This window comes from Salmo salar, chromosome 03 (assembly GCF_965601325.2).
Source record: "Salmo salar chromosome 03, fSalSal1, whole genome shotgun sequence".
Classification (NCBI taxonomy): Eukaryota; Metazoa; Chordata; class Actinopteri; order Salmoniformes; family Salmonidae; genus Salmo; species Salmo salar.
Window position 1 is genome coordinate 68,198,473 of NC_138293.1, and position 26,079 is coordinate 68,224,551.

Consider the following 26,079-nt stretch of genomic DNA (forward strand, 5'->3'; position numbering starts at 1 on the left):
AGCGCGCTTGACTGAAGCACGCGCCAGGCAATGATGTGTCGCAGATTTTTAAAACTCAGAAAGATAACCTAAAATACCCCTCAACTATCTAATACTTGCATGTGAGTAAGTGATAAAGACTCTGAGAATAGAAAATGGTTGTAGATTAGGCAAAAAGCTTGTTTTAGCCGCTGCAGTGAGTTTTGGGGATTTGTAGGGGATTTGTCTTGGAAAGAACGAGAAACATTTCGCGTTCCCTGTTTTGAGCGTGCGACCAGCAGCCTAGGAGCGATGGAACTGTCATCTATAGGCGAACAAGTGTTTGCAGTTGAATCAATAACCAAGAAGAGAGTCAGAAAGGTAAGTAATGTAGCCGTGCTTCCGAATAGAAATGTAGTCTACCTATCATTGGTGTGTTATGGTTTTAACAGCCAATGTTCTACCTGTACTCTTACAGTCTATATCAGCCATTACACAAAAGTATTGCTACGCACTTTCCGTAGTTTACGCAATATATTAATATTGTCGTTCTGCTGCGTGAAAGCTGCTATTTCTAACACGCAAAAAGTTGAAAATAGATTTTTTTCTGTACAGAATGTTGCCTATATGCTACATCATTTTGAATAAAGAGATTATGGAATCTTTTCGTTTTCCTTGGTTTGTGTATGTTGTATGTTCTGAATATAGACTACTACCTCAAGTAGTAAAATGTAGAAGGGGTGTGTTTACCAACATCGGGTCTCCATCGTGGGGTATCACTGGTGGGATTGTCCGCGCGGCCAATGTGTGTGAGCTACGCAGTTTATTTGTACGTTACGCCAACAGGAGAACAGAGGACGGGATGATGGATTGGGGTATCTGGGTGAAAAAAAACTGCTGCGTAATGTTACACCTCGCATGATCCATTCAATATAGTCGTATTATGTTGTTGTAGTATGCTAATCACAATGAACCTATGTTTTTGTTTTGTATGGTATGAATCTTACTATGCATTTACTTATGCTTTAATTTGGTAAAGTTGGTTTGAAAATTGAAGATTAGAATGCAGTAATGTTTCATTCTATGTATTGAGTATTCTATACACGCACGCCGTACAATTATATTTGTTCAATGGGTGGTCCAAAGCGGAGACCTTCGCTGTGCAGCACGTTGCGCAATACGAGTTGTTTACATGTAAAGTCCTACCTATTTCCATCGCTTTTTGACGTTCAAGAAAACTATTTTACATAAAACTCATCCATGTGCGATCACGTCATCACAATAGTAGAGTTCGAGGCCTTTACATTGACGTCATCTCGTACAATCTCCATTTGAAAAATAAAAATTACCCCAATGATCTCGACACCGACCCTTTAAAGCGACAGTAATCTTTTTATGAACTACGATACAAAGAGTACTAATTGTGTCATTTGCTCACTTGCTCAATGTGCCTTTCTCTTTTGCTTCTTAGGGTAATGTGGAATACTTATTGAAGTGGCAGGGATGGCCACCAAAGTAAGTACTCTTCTTATTAATTAGTGAATGCATTACAAATGTGTATGAGTCATGTATGTATGACTGATGTTTTATCCTCCCACTGACCTGGGTACATATAGTGCCTTCAGAAATTATTTACACCCATTGACTTTTTCCATATTTTGTTGTGTTACAGCCTGAATTTAAAATTGATTAAATGTAGAGTACCCCATAATGTCAAAGTAGAATTATATTTTTAGAAAAGTTTACAAATTAATTAAAAATGAAAAGCAGAAATGTATTGTGCCAATAAGAATTCAACCCTTTTGTTATGGCAAGCCCAAATAAGTAAACATTTGCTTAACAAGTCACATAATGAGTTGCTTGGACTCACTCTGTGTGCAATAATAGTGTTGAACATTATTTTTTTTATTACTACCTCATCTTTGTACTGTACACATACAATTATCTGTAAGGTCCCTCAGTTGAGCAGTGAATGTCAAACACAGATTAAACCACAAAGACCAGGAAAGTTTTCCAATGCCTCGCCAAGAAGGGCACCTATTGGTAGATGGGTAAAAGAAATGTAGGTGTCCTTCCTAACTCAGTTGTTAGAGAGGAAGGAAACCGCTCAGGGATTTCACCATGATGCCAATGGTGACTTTAAAATATTTTAATGGCTGTGATAGGAGAAAACTAAGGATGGATCCACAACATTGTAGTTACTCCACAATACTAACCTAATTGACAGAGTGAAAAGAAGGAAGCTTGTACAGAATAAAAATATTCCAAAACATGCATCCTGTTTGCAACAAGGCACTAAAGTAATACAGCAAAAAATGTGGCAAAGCAATTCACTTTTTGTCCGGAATACAAAGTGTTATGTTTGGGGAAAATCCAATACAACACATCAATGAGTACAACTCTCCATATTTTCAAGCATAGTGGTGGCTGCATCATGTTATGTGTATGCTTGTAATCGTTAAGGACTGGGGAGTTTTTCAGGATAAAAAAAAACCTGGAATGGAGCTAAGGACATGCAAAATTCGAGAGGAAAACTTGGTTCAGTCTGCTTTCCACCAGACACTGGGAGATGAATTCACCTTTTAGTAAGACAATAACCTAAAACACAAGGCCAAATCTACACTGGAGTTGCTTACCAAGAAGACGGTGAGTGGCCAAGTTACAGTTTTGACTTAAATCTATAGCAAAATCTGAAAATGGTTGTCTAGCAATGATCAACAACCAATTTAACATAACTTGAAGAATTTTGAAAACATTAATGGACAAATTTTGCACAATCCAGGTGTGGAAAGCTCTTAGAGACTTACCCAGAAAGAATCACAGCTGAAATCGCTGCCAAAGGTGATTCTAACATGTGTTGACTCAGGGGGTTGAATACTTATGTAAATTAGATATTTCTATATTTAATTTTCAATAAATTGGCAAAAATGTCTAAAAACATGTTTTCGCTTTGTCCTTGTGGGGTATTGTGTGTAGATGGGTGAGAAAATATATTTAATCAATTTTGAATTCAGGCTGTAACACAACAAAATGTGGAATAAGTCAAGGGGTGTGAATACTTTCTGAAGGCACTGTAATGTTCCCTCTGCTTCTGATGTCTTAGTAAAAACCTCATATCATTGGTTAAAGTGCATCTTATATTTAACACCCCTAATTCCGATTTCCTTAATCAAGGAAGTACACTGACAGGAGAACTGGCAACCACCGTACGCCATTTCGTGCATTTTCGTAATGTGAAGAGTCCGTCCAGATCCAGCATTAATCCGATTCCGCACGCATCTAAAACTGAAGGGTACCCTTGTTTACCAACACTTTCAATAGAAATAGAGGGGTATACTACGACGCTAGCTAGATCTACTCAGGATTTTCCAAAGCTAGCTAGCTTCACTAAGCTTCACATTCCAGCTCAGGCTTCATCCATGTTACGACCATGCATTTAGATTCTTCAGCTGCCGCTAACTCCAGCCAGGTTTGTAACTGCGCTTGCATGTCGCACGTGGCTAGTCGAACGCCGAAATCTTCATTGATAAAATGTTGAAACAGGAATCCATCAGCAAGTCTGTGCCACATTTGAGGTTTTTGCTGAAATGAAAGAACTTATCCTGCAAATTCAGCAGGCTATGGTGTGAAATAGGTTATTAGAAGTGGTGTCTTTTATTACACAATTGTTAATGCTGTCTTTGTGTGCACAAGCACCTTTTTTCCCCCCCACACCTATCGATAAAATTGTACTGGGTGTGACGTTTCAAATTCTCACTACACATTACTAAATGTGTAATGAGATACTGTAGGGTATTTGAATATTATTAACACAATTAAATATTTAATCAGTCATCTTAAATGGTTTCGGAGAATGAAGGGGATGTCTCTTTGCGAGAGGGAGGGAATCTAATTTGATTGGTCCTCAACTCTCAGCTCAAGCACTTCATTTAGGATAAAGTGAAGTTAGCCTGCCCCAGAGCAGGTTAGAGCTAAAGTATTCAATGCCATATAAATTTACCTGGCTAAAAGGTGAGCCACCTTCGTGTCAACAGTTATCCAGAGTTGAACTCAGAATTGACCAAAGTTAGCTCGCTAACTCCTCTATCCCGCTTCGCAGTATACCCCTCAGGAGTCAAGACAAGTGGGGAAAACATAACAAATTCCAGAACGACTCACTTGCGCATAGAGGTTGACATTTAAATGTGTCTGGTGATTGATTTGGTGTATTTGTAATGATATCTATTGACAATTTACAATCTGCCAGGGTTTTAAAAGGTAAGGTATAACCGCTGGCAGTCTCTATACATAAATTCATTGAAAGTTCACATATGATTCTATAACAACTCCTGTCATTGTACCTCCTTGCCTTATTCAAGGGTATCATGCCATGATGATCCTGCATAAACAGTGCTTATAGAGCGTGATTGTTTTACAGGTACAGCACCTGGGAACCAGAGGACCACATACTGGACCCACGCCTGGTGGTGGCTTATGAAGAGAAGTGAGTAGTACTGAGAGAGTGCCGTTAGTATGAATACTGCATACTACTTTTGCTCCAGCCATTGCAATTTCATATTCTCTGTGTCTTATCAGGGAGGAGAAGGACCGAGCCCTGGCATACCGCAGGAAAGGACTCAGACCACGGAGGCTCGTCTTGCGGGTACAGCGCTTACCTTTCTCCTTGTCCAGAACATCCACTTTCTTAATCAATTTTTATGTCCCTCACATTAACATAGCAATTACACAAATGACAAAACTTAACTTAATATACTATTATCTTAAGCCTGCATCACATGAAGCAATTTATGTGTCATCTCAAGAAACTTTGCTGATACATGAAGCAATTCAAACGCAATTGAAATTGCATGCAACGTCCAATCTTATCATACATCACATCATGGTTGGATAAATTATTTGATAATCCAAATGTTTACTAATTGTAACAACATCGATATACAGTGCATTCGGAAAGTATTCAGATCCCTTGACATTTTCAACATTTTGTTACTTTACAGCCTTATTGTAAAATGGATTAAATAAAAACATTTCCTAATCAATCTACACACATACCCCATAATGACAAAGTGAAAACAGGTTTTTAGAAATGTTTGCAAATGTATTAAAAATATAAAACAGATACCTTATTTACATAAGTATTCAGACCCTTTACTATGAGACTAGACATTTTGCTCAGGTGCATCCTGTTTCCATTGATCATCCGTGAGATGTTTCTACAACTTGATTGGAGTCCACCTCTGGTAAATTGAATTGATTGGATATGATTTGGAAAGGCACACACCTGTCTATATAAGGTCCCACAGTTGACAGTGCATGTCACAGCAAAAACCAAGCCATGAGGTCAAAGGAATTGTCCATAGAGCTCTGAGACAGGATTGTGTCAAGGCACAGTTCTGGGGAAGGGTACACAAAAAAAATTCTGCAGCATTGAAGGTCCCCAAGAACACAGTGGCTTCCATTATTCTTAAATGGATGAAGTTTGGAACCACCAAGACTCTTCCTAGAGCTGGCCACCCGACCAAACTGAGCAATCGGGGGAGAAGGGCCTTGGTCAGGGAGGTGACCAAGAAGCCGATGGTCACTCTGACAGAGCTCCAGAGTTCCTCTGTGGAGATGGGAGAACCTTCCAGAAGGACAACCATCTCTGCAACACTCCATCAATCAGGCCTTTATGGTAGAGTGGCAAGATGGAAGCCACTCCTCAGTAAAAGGCACAACAGCCCACTTGGAGTTTGCCAAAAGGCACCTAAAGGACTTTCAGACCATGAGAAACAAGATTCTCTGGTCTAATGAAACCAAGATTGAACTCTTTGGCCTGATTGCCATGCATCACGTCTGGAGGAAACCTGGCACCATCCCTAAGGTGAAGCATGGATGTGGCAGCATCATGCTGTGGGGATGTTTTTCAGCGGCAGGGACTGGGAGACAGGATTGAGGGAAAGATGAACGGAACAAAGTACAGAGAGATCCTTGATGAAAACCTGCTCCAGAGCGCTCAGGACCTCATACTGGGGTGAAGGTTCACCTTCCAACAGGACAACGACCCTAAGCACACCGCCAAGACAATGCAGGAGTGGCTTTGGGACCAGTCTCTGAATGTCCTTGAGTGGCCCAGCCAGAGCCCAGAGTTGAACCCGATCTAACATCTCTGGAGACACCTGAAAATAGCTGTGTAGCGACTCTCCCCATCCAACCTGACAGAGCTTGAGAGGATCTGCAGAGAAGAATGGGAGAAACTCCCCAAATACAAGTGTGCCAAGCTTATAGTGTCATACCCAAGAAGACTCGAGGCTGTAATCACTGCCAAAGCTGCTTCAACAAAGTACTGAGTAAAGGGTCTGAATACTTATGTAAATGTGATATTTCAGTTTTGCTTTGTCATTATGGGGTATTGTGTGTAGATTGATGAGGGGGAAAAAACGATTTAATACATTTTTGAATAACGCTGTAACGTAACAAAATGTGGAAAAAGTCAAGAGCTCTGAGTACTTTCTAAATGCACTGTATATTTACAGCCCACTTTTCCCCAATAAAACGAAATGTGCAACGTTGATTCAAAGTCTCTGAGGTGACCAGGACATGCGTGTGTCCTAACAGGGTGAGGAGACAAAGAACCAGTGGTGGTTGTAGTTCTGGGGCCTGACCAGCTTGCATAATATCCTTCCTGTATGACTGGCGGTGTATTGGGGCTGTGGGGGGGATCAGTTTCCATTTCTACAGTTCAGTATAGGCAGTCAGCAAATGCAGCTTGCATGCCAATGAGACCCATTGACTAACTGGACATAGCACAGCTCCAGACATATACATTTGATCCATGGTCATTGATGGACAGTTGGTGGGTTGCAGAGGAAGTGGAGCTGATCAAGCATGGTGCACAAAGACCACAATCTCAGTCAATCCCCAGCCACCATAAACAATCACATACAGCAAGTTTTACTATCCTGAGGTGCCTCTTGTTTGCCATAAATGACATATTTTCTTTATAGGTATGTTGGAATTACTGCACAGTTTTCCAGACCAATGCATATGTCACCCCAGCATGAGAGCTCATTCTTTACAATGCAGCCCATTTCAGGTGTCACATGGGCTGGCCAGCCATGGTTGGTAGCTAAATAGGTATGAGGGCAATGCACGCCATCAATTTCCAGACAGCATGTTGGCTGTTGAATGGCCTCCTGACATGTGGCAGTCCAGTTCCATGGTGTCTCTGTCTCTAGTAACTGCCTGAGGAGAGGACTGATGGTGGAGTGAGCCTATCGGTGCAATTCCTATGACATGCCCACTAAGTTGATGGCATTTCTTGTCAATGAGTGTTGTGTTAGTTTATTGTAGTGAACACCTGCCTTATGCGCTTGTGACCTGTGGTTGCATCCTCCCCATACACCATAATGTCAAAAAGTCAACATATACGGCAACTCCAGGGCAGACAGCCAGGATGGTGGACATGATTGTCTGGAAGAAGCAATGTGCCAGCTCAACCTGAACCATATAAGTGCACTGGAACATCCCAATGTGCATCACAAATGCAGTGAGCCAGAGGAAGGTCATGTTTGATTCAGGGAGATATATTGTACTAGCAATGAATCAAAGCTCACTTCTAAATGATAAGGAGGTGACTTCTATGTGCGGGACACAGCCAGTGAAATATCAGGGCGGCAAATTCAAAAACAACAAAATGTCATAATTCAACTTTCTCAAACATACAACTATTTTACACCATTTTAAAGATAATCTTCTCGTTAATCTAACCACATTGTCTGATTTCAAAAAGGCTTTACAGCGAAAGCAAAACATTAGATTATGTTAGGAGAGTACATAGACAAAAATAATCACACAGCCATTTTCCAAGCAAGGACGTGTCAATAAAACCCAAAACACAGCTAAATGAAGCACTAACCTTTGACGATCTTCATCAGATGACACTCCTAGGACATTATGTTACACAATACATGTATGTTTTGTTCGATAAAGTTCATATTTATATCCAAAAACAGCATTTTACATTGGCGCATGATGTTCAGAAAATGTATTCCCACCAAAACGTCCGGTGAATGTGCACATCAATTTACAAAAATACTCATCATAAACGTTGACAAAATATATAACTATTATTTTAAGAATTATAGATAGACTACCCCTGGTTTCAACCACTGTGTCAGATTTTAAAATAGCTTTACGGAGAAAGCACATTTTTCAATATTCTGAGTACATAGCTCAGCCATCACAGTGAGCTATTCAGACACCTGCCAAGTTCGGGGCAACCTAAACTCAGAATTAGTATTAGAAATATTCTCTTACCTTTGCTGATCTTCGTCAGAATGCACTCCCAGGACTGCTACTTCCACAAGAAATGTTGTTTTTGTTCGAAATAATCCATATTTATGTACAAATACCTCCGTTTTGTTCGTGTGTACAGATCACTTATCCAAAGGCATAACGCGCGAGCGCGGAACGAGAGACGAAAAGTCAAAAGTGTTCCATTACCGTACTTAGAAGCATGTCAAACGCTGTTTAAAATCAATCTTTATGGTATTTTTTACGTAAAATTGCGATAATATTCCAACCGGACAATAGCATATTCATTCAAGAAGAAAAAGAAGGAACGGCGTGCTTGTGTGACCGCGCATATCCAATCCCTTTGTTGCCAGGCAGACCACTCAGTGAATGAGCTCCTATACTCTGCCCAGTGACAGGAGAATGCTCAAACCACTTTCTGAAGGCTTTAGACAGCCAATGGAAGCCTTGGGAAGTGCAACGTCACCCCACAGACACTGTAGCTTCGATAGAGAATCAAAAGAAGAACTACAATTCTCAGACTTTCCACTTCCTGCTTGAATTCTTCTCAGGTTTTTGCCTGCCATATGAGTTCTGTTATACTCACAGACACCATTCAAACAGTTTTAGAAACTTCAGAGTGTTTTCTATCTAAATCTACTAATAATATGCATATTCTAGTTTCTGGGCCAGAGTAGTAACCTGTTTAAATTGGGTACGTTTTTCATCCGGCCATGAAAATACTGCCCCCTAGCCCAGACAGGTTATTAAGAGCCCAATCCTGGAGGTGCAAGTTATAGTACAGTGAGGGAAAGTTGTAGAACTAGGGAGAGGGTGCCAGGAGTCCAGGGTTGGATGATTCTCTTTCCTTTCATTGGAGCCTCCCAGTTGCCTCATTGACACTCATAGGCTTGTGGTGTTGCCATCCCAAGCAGTCTGCTGCCTTTTTATACAGTGCCTTCAGAAAGTATTCATACCCCTTGATTTTATTCAACATTTTGTTGTGTTACAACCTGAATTCAAAATTGATTAAATATATTATTTTTTTCTCACATATCTACCCACACTACCCCATAATGACAACGTGAAAACATGTTTTTAGAAATTGTTGCAAATATATTGAAAATAAAGTACCGAAATATCTCATTTACATAAGTATTGACAGAATCTCTTTTGGCAGTGATTACAGCTGTGAGTCTTTAAGAGCTTTGCACACCTGGATTAGCACATTATTTATTTGTTTATTCTTCAAGCTCTGTCAAGTTGGTTGTTGAATTTTGCTAGACAGCCATTTTCAAGTCTTGCTATAGATTTTCAAGCCGATTTAAGCCAAAACTGTAACTAGGCCAATGAGGAACATTCAATGTTTTCTTGGTAAGGCTTGTCCAAACTGGCATCAAATCACCTCTTATCACCTGTGGCTGGATACGCCACTCCGCAGACTGAGGCTATCCCCTCGACAATAGGTCTGCACCTAGATTCAACTGGCCTGGAATGTGCGCCGCTGACAGTGAGCGCAGGTGTGTGTGTGCCCACAGATGTATCCGTGATGCCACTTGGTGCATGGCCAGTGAGCAGACTCCGCCCTGGCAATTGACGTACGCGATCGAGGTTGAGTTGTTGGAGTGAATCAGAACGCGATTCATTCCGACAATGAATTTTGCCTCTATCCTGGGGGCAAAATGTAATAGAGCCAACCGTATCGCTTCCAGCTCCAAAACATTTATATGAAGATTTGTGTTCTTCCCACTGACAGTTCGTTATGCGTCCGTCGTAAACTGCCCCCCATCCCTTCAGGGAGGTGTCGGTCTTTATGACAACCTGCAAGACTACTGGACCCAGCTGGACCCCAGCTGAGAGTATCCTTGGGCTTTGCCAGAAGGATAGGCTGTGGTGACATTGCCACGTAATGGTTATCATTCGATAACGGTCTCTGTTCGGATGAATGTGTTAGCTTATATACCATTGTTGGATAGGTCTTCTTTGTAATAGGCCAAGTGGTAAGACTGCTGATGCCACAACCATCAGCCCCTGTAAAACCTTAACCCGGCGAGCCCTGAAAGTACTGCTCCGGTGGAGTGCGCATGCTGCAGTCAGAATGTACCACTGTCTGGTGACTGTTAGACGTGAGTGCATAGAGTTCAGTTCCAAGCCTAAGAAGCTTGTCTGTTGGTGAAGAGTGAGACAACTCTTTTCACAGTTTATCAGGAAAAACAGATTGTGGATATGATTTATCACTATCCTGGTGTGTGTCTCGACTAATTCTCTCGACTTCGCTATTATAAGACAGTCACAATATCTGTATCCTGTCTGTCTGACTACTTTGAATAGACGGCGTTGTGTTAACATGCGAAAAGGTAGTTTATGTAATGATTTGTTCAACACCCTCAAATCTAAGATCAGTCTCATGCCACTGTCTTTCTTGGCACTCGAAAATATCTCTGATAATGACCCGTATTTTTGTCTGCTTCCATCACTGGACGAATAGCTCCTTTTCCTACAAGGAAGGTTATTTCCTGTTCTAGAATAGGGGCCGCTTGAGCTGAAAATGTCGTGGGCGTGACACCAGCAAACTGCAACACGTAACCCTTCCAAATTGTATTCAGTACCCAAGGGGGAGCTGCGCATGCGTGTTTCCATACACTCAGTCTGCTGGACAGGTCTGCTCTTTCTATTAGAGAGGGCAGGGCTGTCATTTGATTTGGAACAGCTAACTGGGCTACAGGCAGAGGCTGCTGTGCAGTTTGACGATTTGTATTTTTGACTGTTTAGCCAAGTCACAGGCAGGGGCTGCTGCATGACTGGAATTAAACTGTGTGTCTCGGTGAAACCTAACTGTCCCAGCCTTATGTTTTGCCTTGTGCTCATGGAATCTTTGTCTAAGGCCATGACGCTCATAAGAACGATTGGACAGGAGAATGGGTGGGAGACACAGGAGTGTGTACACTTAGTGTGCGCTGGAGGGATGTGTGGAAGTGTGTGTCTTGTGTGCACATATACCGTGCGGCTTTTGCTGGAAGTGGGCAATGTGTAGCTAGTCTTCTCTTTCGTGTTGCTACCAGGCGTGGAGCAGGATTCTCTGACTGTAGGATACAACACAAAGTCCCTCACAGGAAGGCTCACAGGCTCTCAGCGGTTTATTCACTCTGTACGCCTGGGCAGCATGCTGTTGCTGAGGGCGGAAAGGATTGCGGTTCCAGCCTCTCGCAACCGCGTGGGACAGCTCAGGCATCTGAGTGGGTCTGTCCTGGGCCTGGGAAGCACTCGCAGAGCAATGGCGAGCCTCCCCTGTCTTGGTCGAGGCTGGTTGGGATGGGGCAGGGAAAGGAGCCCGGGGCCTGAGTGGCATGATAGCCTTGAAGGCTGCAGAGCCCTTCTGTTTCTGCTCAAACTTGTGTGTGATGGACTCCACGATAGGCCTGAATAGCCCAGATACTGTGACAGGAGCATTCAGCAGCACGTTCTTCTCCCTTTCTGACATTTGGGTGAGGTTGAGCCACAAGTGACCGTGTATCATGACCGAGAATCCTATGATTCTGCCCGCGTCCTGGGCAGCACACCTCGTCATGTGTAGAGTGAAGTCTGTCGCCTTCCCGAGCTCAACGTACATCTCTGGAGTAGCCTGCCTTTCCATGTCCCGGAGGAACTGGGCCTGGTAGGCCTGGAGGATGGCCATGGTGTTCAACATGGCTGCTGACTTGGCCGGCTGCCTGGTAAGACTTCTCCGCCAGGGAAGCGGTAATACGTCATACTCTGATGATAGCTTCACTGCCGCAGAGGCTGCTGAGAGGTGTGAGGCTATGGTTTCTTCGAGCAGGGGCATGGACAGATACCCCAGCTCGGGCTCTGTGTTGATCCTGGACCATGAGTTGAAGCTCTGGATGGGAGAGCGTGTCTGTTGTGGCTTCTCCCAGGATCGCCTCATCTCATTCCTGACATCTGAGAACAGGGGAGGGGTCTAGGGCGGGGCTGGCTATCTGGCCAGAGACTGGGTGACTGACGGTGGGAAGTAAGCCCCTGCCAGCATGGTTTCAGGGGCTGGTTGTGGATCTGGCCAAGACAGGCCTGCTTAGTCACAGCCCTGCCCAGGACCTCCATGAACTCCTTGTTGTAAGGGTCCTTGTCAGAGATTGGAGGGGCAGCCGGCGTCTCCTCATTGTCCTCTTCCTCTATGTCACCCTCACCCTGAGCCCTTTCATCTGAGCCAGGATCTCCATAGGCCTCCCACTGGCTGGCATGGAAGTCTCTCAGCTCCCAGTGTGCTGCATCCTCGAAATAAGCAGCAGGTTGGAGAAGGGCAGAGGTGTTGAGACTCTGTCGAGTATTGGAGAGCTGCACCTCACCCCCTCGTCTGTAGGCTCCCGGGAGCTATACGGGAGGAGCTGGGTGGTGGAGAGATAGAGACCAGCTGCACTCGATGACGGAAGGAAGGCAGAGGAACCCCGGAGCAGTGGATACAGAAGAAGGGGTCCGTAAGAGCCACCTCCGTGCTCTGGTCCAAGCCATCGGGCGCAGTCTCTGTGACGACATGTGTGCCTTGCACTTGAAGCACTATTTTATCCCGGCAGGGAACGACATCTCAGCCAGAGGAGAAAAATCATTAAAAAACAGAAAAACCTGATGGAATCTGTCTGGTACCTTCACTCAAAGCTTACGAACACTCTTTGAGTGTGATTGGGAAGGCGATTATTTAATAATGACCTCAGAATCTTTGGTCTCCTGCAAGTGCGACGCATTAGCAAGCTAGCTAGAAGGACCACTAGCAAAGAGTGACTAGCAAGCTAGCTGACTCAGGCTACTAAACGGACCGATGTTGAAGGAATCTAAAGAAAATTTAAAATATACAGTATCAGTCAAAAGTTTGGACATACCTACATATTCAAGGGTTTTTCTTTATTTTGACTATTTTCTACATTGTAGAATAATATTGAAGACATCAAAACTATGACATAACACATATGGAATCATGTAGCAACCAAAAAAGTGTTAAACAAATCAAAATATATTTTTGATTCTTCAAAGTAGCCACCCTTTGCCTTAATGAAAGCTTTGCACACTCTTCGCATTCTCTCCACCAGCTTCACCTGGAATGCTTTTCCAACAGTCTTGAAGGAGTTCCCACATATGCTGAGCACTTGTTGGCTGCTTTTCCGTCACTCTGCAGTCCAACTCATCCCAAACCATCTCAAGTGGGTTGAAGTCGGTTGATTGTGGAGGCCAGGTCATCTGATGCAGCTCTCCATCACTCTCCTTCTTGGTCAAATAGCCCTTACACAGCCTGGAGGTGTGTTGGGTCATTGTCCTGTTGAAAAACAAATCATAGTCCCACTAAGCACAAACCAGATGGGATGGCGTATCGCTGCAGAATGCTGTGGTTGCCATGCTAGTTAAGTGTGCGTTGAATTCTAAATAAATCACAGACAGTGTCACCAGCAAAGCACCATCACACCACCTCCTCCATGCTTCACGGTGGGCACCACACATGTGGAGATCATCCATTCACCTAATCTGCGTCTCACAAAGCCCCTGCGGTTGGAACAAAAAATCTCAAATTTGTACTCATCAGGCCGAAGGACAGATTTCCACTGGTCTAATGTCCATTGCCCGTGTTTCTTGACCCAAGCAAGTCTCTTCTTCTTATTGGTGTCCTTTAGTAGTGGTTTCTTTGCAGCAATTCACCGACGAAGGCCTGATTCACGCGGTCTCTTCTGAACAGTTGATGTTGAGATGTGTCTGTTACTTGAAACATTTATTTGGGCTGCAATCTGAGGTGCAGTTAACTCTAATGAACTTATCCTCTGCAGCAGGGGTAACTTTGAGTCTTCCTTTCCTGTGGCGGTCCTCATGAGAGCCAGTTTCATCATAGCGCTTGATAGTTTTTGCAATTGCACTTGAAGAAATTTTCAAAGTTCTTGAAATTTTCCTCATTGACTGACCTTCATGTCTTAAAGTAATGATGGACTGTCATTTATGCTTGCTTATTTGAGCTGTTCTTTACATAAAATGGACTTGGTCTTTTAGCAAATAGGGCTATCTTATGTATACCATCCCTACCTTGTCACAACGCAACTGATTGGTAAGAAATTCCATAAATTAAATTTTAACAAGGCACACCTGTTAATTGAAATGCATTCCAGGTGACTACCCCATGGAGCTGGTTGAGAGAATGCCAAGAGTGTGCAAAACTGTCATCAAGGCAAAGGGTGGCTACTTTGAAGAATCTCAAATATAAAATATATTTAAATTTGTTTAACCTGTTGGGGGTAGGGGGCAGTATTTGCACGGCCGGATAAAAAACGTACCCGATTTAATCTGGTTATTACTACTGCCCAGAAACTAGAATATGCATATAATTATTGGCTTTGGATAGAAAACACCCTAAAGTTTCTAAAACTGTTTGAATGGTGTCTATGAGTATAACATAACTCATATGGCAGGCAAAAACCTGAGAAGATTCCTTACAGGAAGTGACCTGTCTGACAAGTTCTTGTTCTTCTTGGCTCTCTTTAATGAAAACTGAGGATCTTTGCTGTAACGTGACACTTCCTACGGCTCCCATAGGCTCTCAGAAGGGGGGAAAAAGCTGAATGATGTAATTCCAGCCACTGGCTGAAAAACATTAGCGCTTTTGGTAAGTGCTCTATCAGAGGACAATGGGACGGAGGCGCGTGCACGAGTCGACCCCATGTTTTTATTTTCTCTCTCTTTGAACCTAAACACGCTTTCCCGGTCGGAATATTATCGCTTTTTTACGAGAAAAATGGCATAAAAATTGATTTTAAACAGCGGTTGACATGCTTCGAAGTACGGTAATGGAATATTTAGAATTTTGTTGTCACGAAATGCGTCGTGCGCGTCACCCTTCTTTACCATTCGGATAGTGTCTTGAACGCACGAACAAAACAGAGGATATTTGAACATAACTATGGATTATTTTGAACCAAACCAACATTTGTTATTGAAGTAGAAGTCCTGGGAGTGCATTCTGACGAAGAACAGCAAAGGTAATAACATTTTTCTTATAGTAAATCTGACTTTGGTGAGGGCTAAACTTGGTGGGTGTCTAAATAGCTAGCCCTGTGATGCCGGGCTATCTACTTAGAATATTGCAAAATGTGCTTTCACCGAAAAGCTATTTTAAAATTGGACATAGCGAGTGCATAGAGGAGTTCTGTATCTATAATTCTTAAAATAATTGTTATGTTTTTTGTGAACGTTTATCGTGAGTAATTTAGTAAATTCACCGGAAGTTTGCGGGGGGTATGCTAGTTCTGAACGTCACATGCTAATGTAAAAAGCTGTTTTTTTATATAAATATGAACTTGATTGAACAAAACATGCATGTATTGTATAACATAATGTCCTAGGGTTGTCATCTGATGAAGATCATCAAAGGTTAGTGCTGCATTTAGCTGTGGTTTGGGTTTATGTGACATTATATGCTAGCTTGAAAAATGGGTGTCTGATTATTTCTGGCTGGGTACTCTGCTGACATAATCTAATGTTTTGCTTTCGTTGTAAAGCCTTTTTGAAATCGGACAGTGTGGTTAGATTAACGAGAGTCTTGTCTTTAAAATGGTGTAAAATAGTCATATGTTTGAGAAATTGAAGTAATAGCATTTCTAAGGTATTTGAATAACGCGCCACGGGATTCAACTGGCTGTTGAGTAGGTGGGACGATTTCGTCCCGCCGACCCTAGAGAGGTTAACACTTTTTTTTTTACTATATGATTCCATATGTGTTATTTCATAGTTGTGATGTCTTCACTATTATTCTACAATGTAGAAAATAGTAAAAATAAAGAAAAATCCTTGAATGAGTAGGTGTGTCCAAACTTTTGACTGGTACTGTATGTTCTTCGCCGTTTGATCAGTGTTATAGGCCGTCTGAAATTGCGCAGTTTAGATGGAAAATAAGTATAGATGAATTTACAGATGATAAGATTGGTGGGTTTGATAAACAGCAATAGCTGAATAAAACAAGAGTGACACTCTCCGGCAGGGCAGTGCACATTATACCCTCGTGGGAGGGGCCAATCACTGCCTGCCGTGGCAAAGACAGGACTTCGGTGGTTTCATAGTTGAACATGATTCAGTGGTGCTGTCTTACTACTTATAGCATAGTAAGAACTCGATTTCAAGATTAAGTAAAACTCAAACTGTTTTACAGTCACCATTGGCCTCATGGTCAAATCTCTGAGCGGTTTCCTTCCTCTCTGGCAACTGAGTTAGGAAGGACTACTCTATCTTTGGTGACTGGGTGTGTTGATACACCACCCACAATTTTTACCCATCTACCAATAGGTGCCCTTCTTTGCGAGACATTGGAAAACCTCAATGGTCTTTGTGGTTGAATCGTTGTTTGAAATTGGATTTGGAGTCAAATCTAGGGGGCCCCTCTAACGTAATTTCAAGAGTAGGTTCTGCACATGACAGTTTTCTGTGTCTGAGCCCACTTGCCTTAGAGCCGATTTACAATAGCCACAACATCAATTAAAGTGTAACTGTATGCCTTTTTGTCAGGCATAACCATACAGTACTGAATGAGAGCAAATTTGACTTGGAAAGTTGTCAGGTTTCATTCCTCATTCATAGTTGATATTTCCGCCTATTGTATCTGTGATATTTCGTAAATGCTTTAAGATGTCCTAATGTTTTTTTTTTTTGTATGTAGGGCAGACAATTGACTGCTCATATTCCAAATTTTAGCAATATCAGAGCTTGCAATATTGGATTAAAAGAGTTTATGTGGCCCACCACCCCTCCAACCAGGCATTATTCTGCACTGTTTGAGTTTAGGGGGTGTGTCCCAATATCTATACATTTAACTACTTTTGCAGTAAAATATTTTTACACAACCATCCATTTCACATACAGTGCCTTCAAAAAGTATTCAGACCCCTTGACTTGTTCCACATTTTGTTAGGTTACAATGTTATTCTAAAATTGATTAAATCGTTTTTCCCCCCTCATCAATCTACACACATTTCCCAATAATGACAAAGCAAAAATTAATTTTTAGACATTTTTGCTAATAAAAAAATTGTATTCAGACCCTTTACTCAGTACTTTGTTGAAGCACCTTTGGCAGAGATTACAGCCTCGAGTCTTCTTGGGTATGACACTACAAGCTTGGCACACCTGTATTTCTAAGTCACCAACTACTTCTCAGACAGAGTTCAGTGTGTCAAATCGGAGGGCCTGTTGTCCGGACCTCTGGCAGTCTCTATGGGGGTGCCACGGGGTTTAATTCTCGGGTTGACTCTTTTCTCTGTATACATCAATGATGTCGCTCTTGCTGCTGGTAATTCTCTGATCCACCTCTACGCAGACGACACCATTCTGTATACTTATGGCCCTTCTTTGGACACTGTGTTAACAAACCTCCAGACAAGCTTCAATGCCATACAACTCTCCTCCCGCGGCCTCCAACTGCTCATAAATGCTAGTAAAACTAAATGCACGCTCTTCAACCGATTGCTGCCCGCACCTGCCCATCCATCTACCATTACTACTCTGGATGGTTCTGATTTAGAATATGTGGACAATTACAAATACCTAGGTGTCTGGTTAGACTGTAAACTCTCCTTCCAGACCCATATTAAGCATCTCCAATCCAAAATTAAATATATTATTGGCTTCCTATTTCGCAACAAAGCATCCTTCACTCATGCTGCCAAACATACCCTCGTAAAACTGACTATCCTACCGATCCTTGACTTCGGTGATGTCATTTACAAAATAGCCTCCAACACTCTACTCAGCAAATTGGATGCAGTCTATCACAGTGCCATCCGTTTTGTCACCAAAGCCCTATATACTTCCCACCACTGCGACCTGTATGCTCTCGTTGACTGGCCCTCGCTTCATATTCGTCGCCAAACCCACTAGCTCCAGGTCATCTATAAGTCTTTGCTAGGTAAAGCCCCGCCTTATCTCAGCTCATTGGTCACCATAGCAGCACACACCCGTAGCATGCGCTCCAACAGGTATATCTCACTGGTCACCCCCAAAGCCAACTCCTCTTTTTGCTGCCTTTTCTTCCAGTTCTCTGCTGCCAACGAGTGGAATGAATTGCGAAAATCACTGAAGCTGGAGACTCATATCCTCCTCACTATCTTTAAGCATCAGATCAAATCAATCAAATCAAATCAAATTTATTTTTATATAGCCCTTCGTACATCAGCTGATATTCTCAAAGTGCTGTACAGAAACCCAGCCTAAAACCCCAAACAGCAAGCAAAGCATGTGAAAGAAGCACGGTGGCTAGGAAAAACTCCCTAGGAAAAACTCCCTAGAAAGGCCAAAAACCTAGGAAGAAACCTAGAGAGGAACCAGGCTATGAGGGGTGGCCAGTCCTCTTCTGGCTGTGCAGGGTGGATATTAAAACAGAACATGGTCAAAATGTTAAAATGTTAAAATGTTCATAAATGACCAGCATGGTCAAATAATAATAATCATAGTAGTTGTCGAGGGTGCAACAAGCACGTCCGGTGAACAGGTCAGGGTTCCATAGCCGCAGGCAGAACAGTTGAAACTGGAGCAGCAGCACGGCCAGGTGGACTGGGGACAGCAAGGAGTCATCATACCAGGTAGTCCTGAGGCATGGTCCTAGGGCTCAGGTCCTCCGAGAGAAAGACAGAAAGAGAGAAAGAGAGAATTAGAGAGAGCATATTTAAATACACACAGGACACCGGATAAGACAAGAGAAATACTCCAGATGTAACAGACTGACCCTAGCCCCCCGACACATAAACTACTGCAGCATAAATACTGGAGGCTGAGACAGGAGGGATCAGAAGACACTGTGGCCCCATCCGATGATACCCCCGGACAGGGCCAAACAGGCAGGATATAACCCCACCCACTTTGCCAAAGCACAGCCCCCACACCACTAGAGGGATGTCTCCAACCACCAACTTACCGTCCTAAGACAAGGCCGAGTATAGCCCACAACGATCTCCGCCATGGCACAACCCAAGGGGGGGGGGGGCGCCAACCCAGACAGGAAGACCACGTCAGTGACTCAACCCACTCAAGTGACGCACCCCTCCCATGGACGGCATGGAAGAACACCAGTAGGCCAGTGACTCAGCCTCTGTAAAAGGGTTAGAGGCAGAGAATCCCAGTGGAAAGAGGGGAACCGGCAAGGCAGAGACAGCAAGGGCGGTTCGTTGCTCCAGCCTTTCCGTTCACCTTCACACTCCTGGGCCAGACTATACTTAATCATAGGACCTACTGAAGAGATAAGTCTTCAGTAAAGACTTAAAGGTTGAGACTGAGTCTGCGTCTCTCACATTGGTAGGCAGACCATTCCATAAAAATGGAGCTCTATAGGAGAAAGCCCTACCTCCAGCCGTTTGCTTAGAAATTCTAGGGACAATTAGGAGGCCTGCGTCTTGTGACCGTAGCGTACGTGTAGGTATGTACGGCAGGACCAAATCGGAAAGATAGGTAGGAGCAAGCCCATGTAATGCTTTGTAGGTTAGCAGTAAAACCTTGAAATCAGCCCTTGCCTTAACAGGAAGCCAGTGTAGGGAGGCTAACACTGGAGTAATATGATCAAATTTTTTGGTTCTAGTCAGGATTCTAGCAGCCGTATTTAGCACTAACTGAAGTTTATTTAGTGCTTTATCCGGGTAGCCGGAAAGTAGAGCATTGCAGTAGTCCAGCCTAGAAGTAACAAAAGCATGGATTAATTTTTCTGTGTCATTTTTGGACAGAAAATTTCTGATTTTTGCAATGTTACGTAGATGGAAAAAAGCTGTCCTTGAAACAGTCTTGATATGTTCTTCAAAAGAGAGATCAGGGTCCAGAGTAACGCCGAGGTCCTTCACAGTTTTATTTGAGACGACTGTACAACCATCCAGATTAATTGTCAGATTCAACAGAAGATCTCTTTGTTTCTTGGGACCTAGAACAAGCATCTCTGTTTTGTCCGAGTTTAAAAGTAGAAAGTTTGCAGCCATCCACTTCTTTATGTCTGAAACACAGGCTTCTAGCGAGGGCAATTTTGGGGCTTCACCATGTTTCATTGAAATGTACAGCTGTGTGTCGTCTGCATAGCAGTGAAATTTAACATTATGTTTTCGAATGACATCCCCAAGAGGTAAAATATATAGTGAAAACAATAGTGGTCCTAAAACGGAACCTTGAGGAACACCGAAATTTACAATTGATTTGTCAGAGGACAAACCATTCACAGAGACAAACTGATATCTTTCCGACAGATAAGATCTAAACCAGGCCAGAACTTGTCCATGTAGACCAATTTGGGTTTCCAATCTCTCCAAAAGAATGTGGTGATCGATGGTATCAAAAGCGGCACTAAGATCTAGGAGCACGAGGACAGATGCAGAGCCTCGGTCTGACGTCATTAAAAGGTCATTTACCACCTTCACAAGTGCAGTCTCAGTGCTATGATGGGGTCTAAAACCAGACTGAAGCGTTTCGTATACATTGTTTGTCTTCAGGAAGGCAGTCAGTTGCTGTGCAACAGCTTTTTCTAAAATTTTGGAGAGGAATGGAAGATTCGATATAGGCCGATAGTTTTTTATAATTTCTGGATCAAGATTCGGCTTTTTCAAGAGAGGCTTTATTACTGCCACTTTTAGTGAGCTTGGTACACATCCGGTGGATAGAGAGCCGTTTATTATGTTCAACATAGGAGGGCCAAGCACAGGAAGCAGCTCTTTCAGTAGTTTAGTTGGAATAGGGTCCAGTATGCAGCTTGAGGGTTTGGAGGCCATGATTATTTTCATCATTGCGTCAAGAGATATAGTACTAAAACACTTTAGTATCTCCCTTGATCCTAGGTCCTGGCAGAGTTGTGCAGACTCAGGACAATGGAGCTTTGGAGGAATACCCAGATTTAAAGAGGAGTCTGTAATTTGCTTTCTAATGATCATGATCTTTTCCTCAAAGAAGTTCATAAATGTATTACTGCTGAAGTGAAAGCCATCCTCCATTTGCGAAGGCTGCTTTTTAGTTAGCTTTGCGACAGTATCAAAAAGAAATTTCGGATTGTTCTTATTTTCCTCAATTAAGTTGGAAAAATAGGATGATCGAGCAGCAGTAAGGGCTCTTCGATACTGCACGGTACTGTCTTTCCAAGCTAGTCGGAAGACTTCCAGTTTGGTGTGGCGCCATTTCCGTTCCAATTTTCTGGAAGCTTGCTTCAGAGCTCGTGTATTTTCTGTATACCAGGGAGCTAGTTTCTTATGACAGATGTTTTTAGTTTTTAGGGGTGCAACTGCATCTAGGGTATTGCGCAAGGTTAAATTGAGTTCCTCGGTTAGGTGGTTAACTGATTTTTGTCCTCTGACGTCCTTGGGTAGGCAGAGGCAGTCTGGAAGGGCATCAAGGAATCTTTGGGTTGTCTGAGAATTTATAGCACGACTTTTAATGCTCCTTGGTTGGGGTCTGAGCAGATTATTTGTTGCAATTGCAAACGTATGTCAGAGCAGCTTGCAGATCATTGCACCTGTACATAGCCCATCTGTAAATAGCCCACCCAACTACCTCATCCCCATATTGTTATTTATTTTTTGCTCCTTTGCACCCAGTATCTCTACTTGCACATTCATCTTCTGCACATCTATCACTCCAGTGTTTAATTGCTAAATTGTAATTATTTCGCCACTATGGCCTATTTATTGCCTTACCTCCCTAATCTTACTTCATTTGCATACACTGTATATAGACTTCTATTGTGTTATTGACTGTACGTTTGTTTATTCCATGTATGACTCTGTGTTGTTTGTGTCGCACTGCTTTGCTTTATCTTGGCCAGGTCGCAGTTGTAAATGAGAACTTGTTCTCAACTGGCCTACCTGGTTAAATAAAAGTGAAATGAAAAAATGAATAAAAGATTTTGGGGAGTTTCTCCCATTCTTCTCTGCAGATCCTCTCAAGCTCTGTCAGGTTGGATGGGGAGCATCGCTACACAGCTATTTTCAGGTCTCCAGAGATGTTCGATCGGGTTCAAGTCCGGGCTCTGGCTGAGACATTGAGACTTGTCATGAAGCCAATCCTGGGTTGTCTTGGCTGTGTGTTTAAGGTCGTTGTCCTGTTGGAAGATGAACCTTCGCCCAAGTCTGAGGTCCTGACCGCTCTGATTTCATCAAGGATATCTCTGTGCTCCATTAATCTTTCCCTTGATCCTGACTAGTCTCCCAGTCCCTGCCGCTGAAAAACATTGCCACAGCATGATTCTGCCACCATGCTTCACCGTAGCATGGTGGCCATGCACCATGCTTCAAGACGTGACGCTTGGCATTCAGGCCAAAGAGTTCAATCTTGGTTTCATCAGACCAGAGAATCTTGTTTCCCATGGTCTGAGAGTCTTTAGGTTCCTTTTGGCAAACTTCAAGTGGGCTGTCATGTGCCTTTTACTGAGGATGGTTGTCCTTCCGAAAGGTTCTCCCATCTCCACAGAGGAACTCTAGAGCTCTGTCAGAGTAACCATCTGGTTCTTGGTCACCTCTCTGACCAAGGACCTTCTCCCCCGATTGCTCAGTTTGGCCGGGCGGCAAGCTCTAGAAAGAGTCTTGGTGGTTTTAAACTTCTTCCATTTAAGAATGATGGAGGCCACTGTGTTCTTGGGGAGATTCAATTTTGGTACCCTTCCCCAGATCTGTTACTCGACACAACCCTGTCTCGGAGCTCTACGGACAATTCCTTCGACCTCATGGCTTGGTTTTTGCTCTGACATGCACTGTCAACTGTGGGACCTTTATATAGACAGGTGTGTGCCTTTCCAAATCATGTCCAATCAATTGAATTTACCACAGGTGGACTCCAATGACGTTGTAGAAACATCTCATGGATGATCAATGGAAACAGGATGCACCTGAGCTTAATATCAAGTCTGATAGAAAAGGGTCTGAATACTAATGTAAATATGGTATTTGCAAAAATTTGCTAACACCTGTTTTTTCGCTTTGTCATTATTGGGTATTGTGTGTAGATTGCTGAGGATTTTTTTTCTTTAATCCATTTTAGAATAAGGCTGTAACAAAATGTGGAAGAAGTCAAGGGGTCTGAGTACTTATCGACGGCACTGTATGGGAGACCTTAGAGATATGGAAAAACATGGTTGTGCTTTGTTATACCTCGGGTAGCAGTATCTCAAAGACTAAAGCCCTTTTTGAAGATTGGCCATTAGTGTACTGGGTCGGAGTTCCGAACGGAACGATATGACCACTCATGTAAACTTTTTTCTGCGCCCTGATTGGACATTGCATACAGTCAGTTGCGTGACATAGAAATCAATCCTATCTCTTGCGTTGCAACTAAGTTGCTGGCAATTTTGGGGTGACACACTGAGCATCACAGATGCCACTTTGTTGCAATCAACAGAAATTGCGTCCAGATTGCTATGTGTGACATCGGCTTTAGTCTTCTCTTCTCCTACAGAATATCTATGCCATGGACCTCCGTAGTGCACACAAAGTCCCAGATACCCCTCGTCTGCGCCTCTCCCTTACCCGCTCCATGGGCTCCGAGCTGGACCAGGGCAGTCTGCCATACAGGGCGGGGGAGGGAGGGAGCGTCTACCGCCGCCTGGCAAGACGCAAGAACAAGCAGAGGGTGTCCAAACCTGTGTCTGACAACAATTCCCTTCAACCACTGACCCGCATACAGGACCCCATGGAGCATGAATGGCAAGGCGCAGAGGAGAGACCGGAATCAGAGTTAACAACAGACACACGTGAAAACAGTCTATTCAGTTTGTTTTCTATCAAACATTTAATGAAATATTTGATCATCTATTTTTTTATCTCGGTTTGAAGGTCAGGATTGGTCCTATTTGTGGTATATTGATCTCATGTCCTGTCTCTTTCTCTCTTAAGGGCATAGCCGGTCAGAGTGCAGCTCTCCCATGATGGAGCAGGAGGTGGAGGAGTCGACTGACAGAGTGGAGAGTTGTGGTTCCGCACTGGGCTCTGGAGATGAGACATTGGGGGGTGGGGCCTTGTTGAGGGTGACAGGGGCAGGGTACAGGTCAGAGGGCTGGACCTCTGAAACTGGACAGGAACAAATGGATAGGACTGACCAATCAGAGAGCTGTGTTTCTGCACAGGGACCAAAAGACAACATTAGCAATAGGTTAGTGGACAGTGACACAGAAGTGGAATTGGGGACAGATACCTTGATTGACAAGGTAGAAAGGTTAGGCACAGTTAATGTTATTGAGAGGGTAGAGGGGTTGGGGACAGATTATTTTATTGACAGGGTAGAGGAGATGGGGACACATATTCTGATTGAGAGGGATAGCACTTCAGTGGTGGATGTTGGAGATGAAACTGTGGCTGATGGTTCTGTGGTCTGTACCGATGTTGAGGTTGCAGAGGAAGTGGTGGAGAATGACACAAAACAGCAAGGTGAAGAGGTTGTGACACAGTGTCCAGACAGTAGTGGCGCAGAAGTGAATCCTGGCAAAGTGATTGTGACCGATGTAACTATCAACTCTTTGACCGTAACTTTCAAAGAGGCCTTGGCAGCTGAAGGGTTTTTTAAGGGCTGAAGGACAGAGTTCTGAGAGAGGATTAGAGAACATATGAGGTTATACATGAAATGCAGCCCATATGTTGAATTTACCACTTAGGAACATGTTTAGATAAACAACCACAATATAATTTGTCATTAAAGATGTTTACAAAGCCTATGAGAGTAAATTGATACCAATTACTAGGGTTTTGGTGAGGTATTGTACCTTAGAGAATTGGGTGGTAATTTTCACATTGTGTTCGGTTCTGGAAAGATGATTAGTAAGAGAGGATGAGGAAAGATGGATGAGGGAGAGAGCAGTTGACTCCTGAATGTCATATTTATAACATTACTACTACTCCAACGTCTCTTATTCCAGGAGGCTCATTTCGGTTGCTCTTTTTTCCTAACGCTTTTGTATTAAGTCGTCTGTCTTCCTCAGTATTAACAGTAAGTTCTGCATGTCCTGTATGTCATGCACTCCCTTGTCCTCCATTCGATTTGTTAGTTTGATTTCTATAACAAAGAAATAGAAAGGAGAGAAGGAATGCCTGGAGGGATAGAAGTTTAGCATTTCAAGATGAAGGCTGGCAGCATTAAATATTGTTCTTTATTTTACTTATCAAATTAAAAGAGCCTACCTGATTCTATTTTTGTATTACCATTTGATAGTCAACCCCTCTCGCTAAGCCTTTGTGCATTTCTAAAGAGGGGATATCAGTTTACACCACTCATTCCTAAATGTGTTTTAGGTCTCATTTCATTTACTCCTTTTTCTAACGCTTTTGTATAAAGTCGACTGTCTTCCTCAGTATTTACAGTAAGTTCTGCATGTCCTGTCAATCACGCACAGCCTTGTCCTTCATTTCGTTTATTTCTATGACAAAAATAGAAAGGAAAGAAGGAATTCCTGAAAGGATAGAAGTTCAGCATTTCAAGATGAAGGCTGACTACGTTGAAGTATTGTTTTTACTTCCAGGTAAAAAAAAAAAAAAAGGCATTCTTGTACTACCAATTGATAGTCCACCCCTCTCACTAAGCCTTTGTGCATTTCTAAAGAGGAGATATCAGTTTACACCATTGTTGCAGATAGAAATGTGCAAATTGAAGCAAATGTTCTCGGTTGTATTTATCGCATGTCACATGTAAAAGCTAAATTAAATGTCACGTGTTGAAAAATGTATCTTTGGTCACAATGACATGTCAAATGTCTTCTCTATACCATATGCCTAGAAATATATAGTGTAAAATCTACTTGTGTTTGAGATTCATATAACAGGATGGATATTACCTCAACGTTTTAGCATGGAATAAAACATGTTAGCAGTAACAGAAGTGCCCTCACTGGTCCATTTT

General features: G+C 42.8%; 1 protein-coding gene across 2 annotated transcripts; it reads left to right on the forward strand.

Moving 5' to 3' along the window:
- LOC106601246 (uncharacterized) lies at positions 1–25,906 on the forward strand. 2 transcript variants are annotated; one of them, XM_014193300.3, is made up of 6 exons: positions 1–339; positions 1,430–1,473; positions 4,376–4,441; positions 4,534–4,600; positions 23,632–23,944; positions 24,087–25,906. In XM_014193300.3, exons 1-6 carry the CDS (start codon positions 271–273, stop codon positions 24,758–24,760), a joined length of 1,233 nt encoding a protein of 410 aa, XP_014048775.1. In that variant the 5' UTR covers positions 1–270; the 3' UTR covers positions 24,761–25,906. The 2 variants fall into 2 exon arrangements, with proteins under 2 accessions (XP_014048775.1, XP_045571100.1); XM_045715144.2 differs by having other exon boundaries at positions 23,650–23,944.
- The last annotated feature ends 173 nt before the right edge of the window (positions 25,907–26,079 follow it).

Excerpts from the sequence above, each read along its gene's own strand:
- LOC106601246 (XM_014193300.3), top strand. The coding sequence starts at position 271 with ATGGAACTGTCATCTATAGGCGAACAAGTGTTTGCAGTTGAATCAATA. Across the intron at positions 4,442-4,533 it reads GTGGTGGCTTATGAAGAGAA|GGAGGAGAAGGACCGAGCCC; the intron begins GTGAGTAGTACT and ends GTGTCTTATCAG. Across the intron at positions 4,601-23,631 it reads CACGGAGGCTCGTCTTGCGG|TCTTCTCTTCTCCTACAGAA; the intron begins GTACAGCGCTTA and ends CATCGGCTTTAG.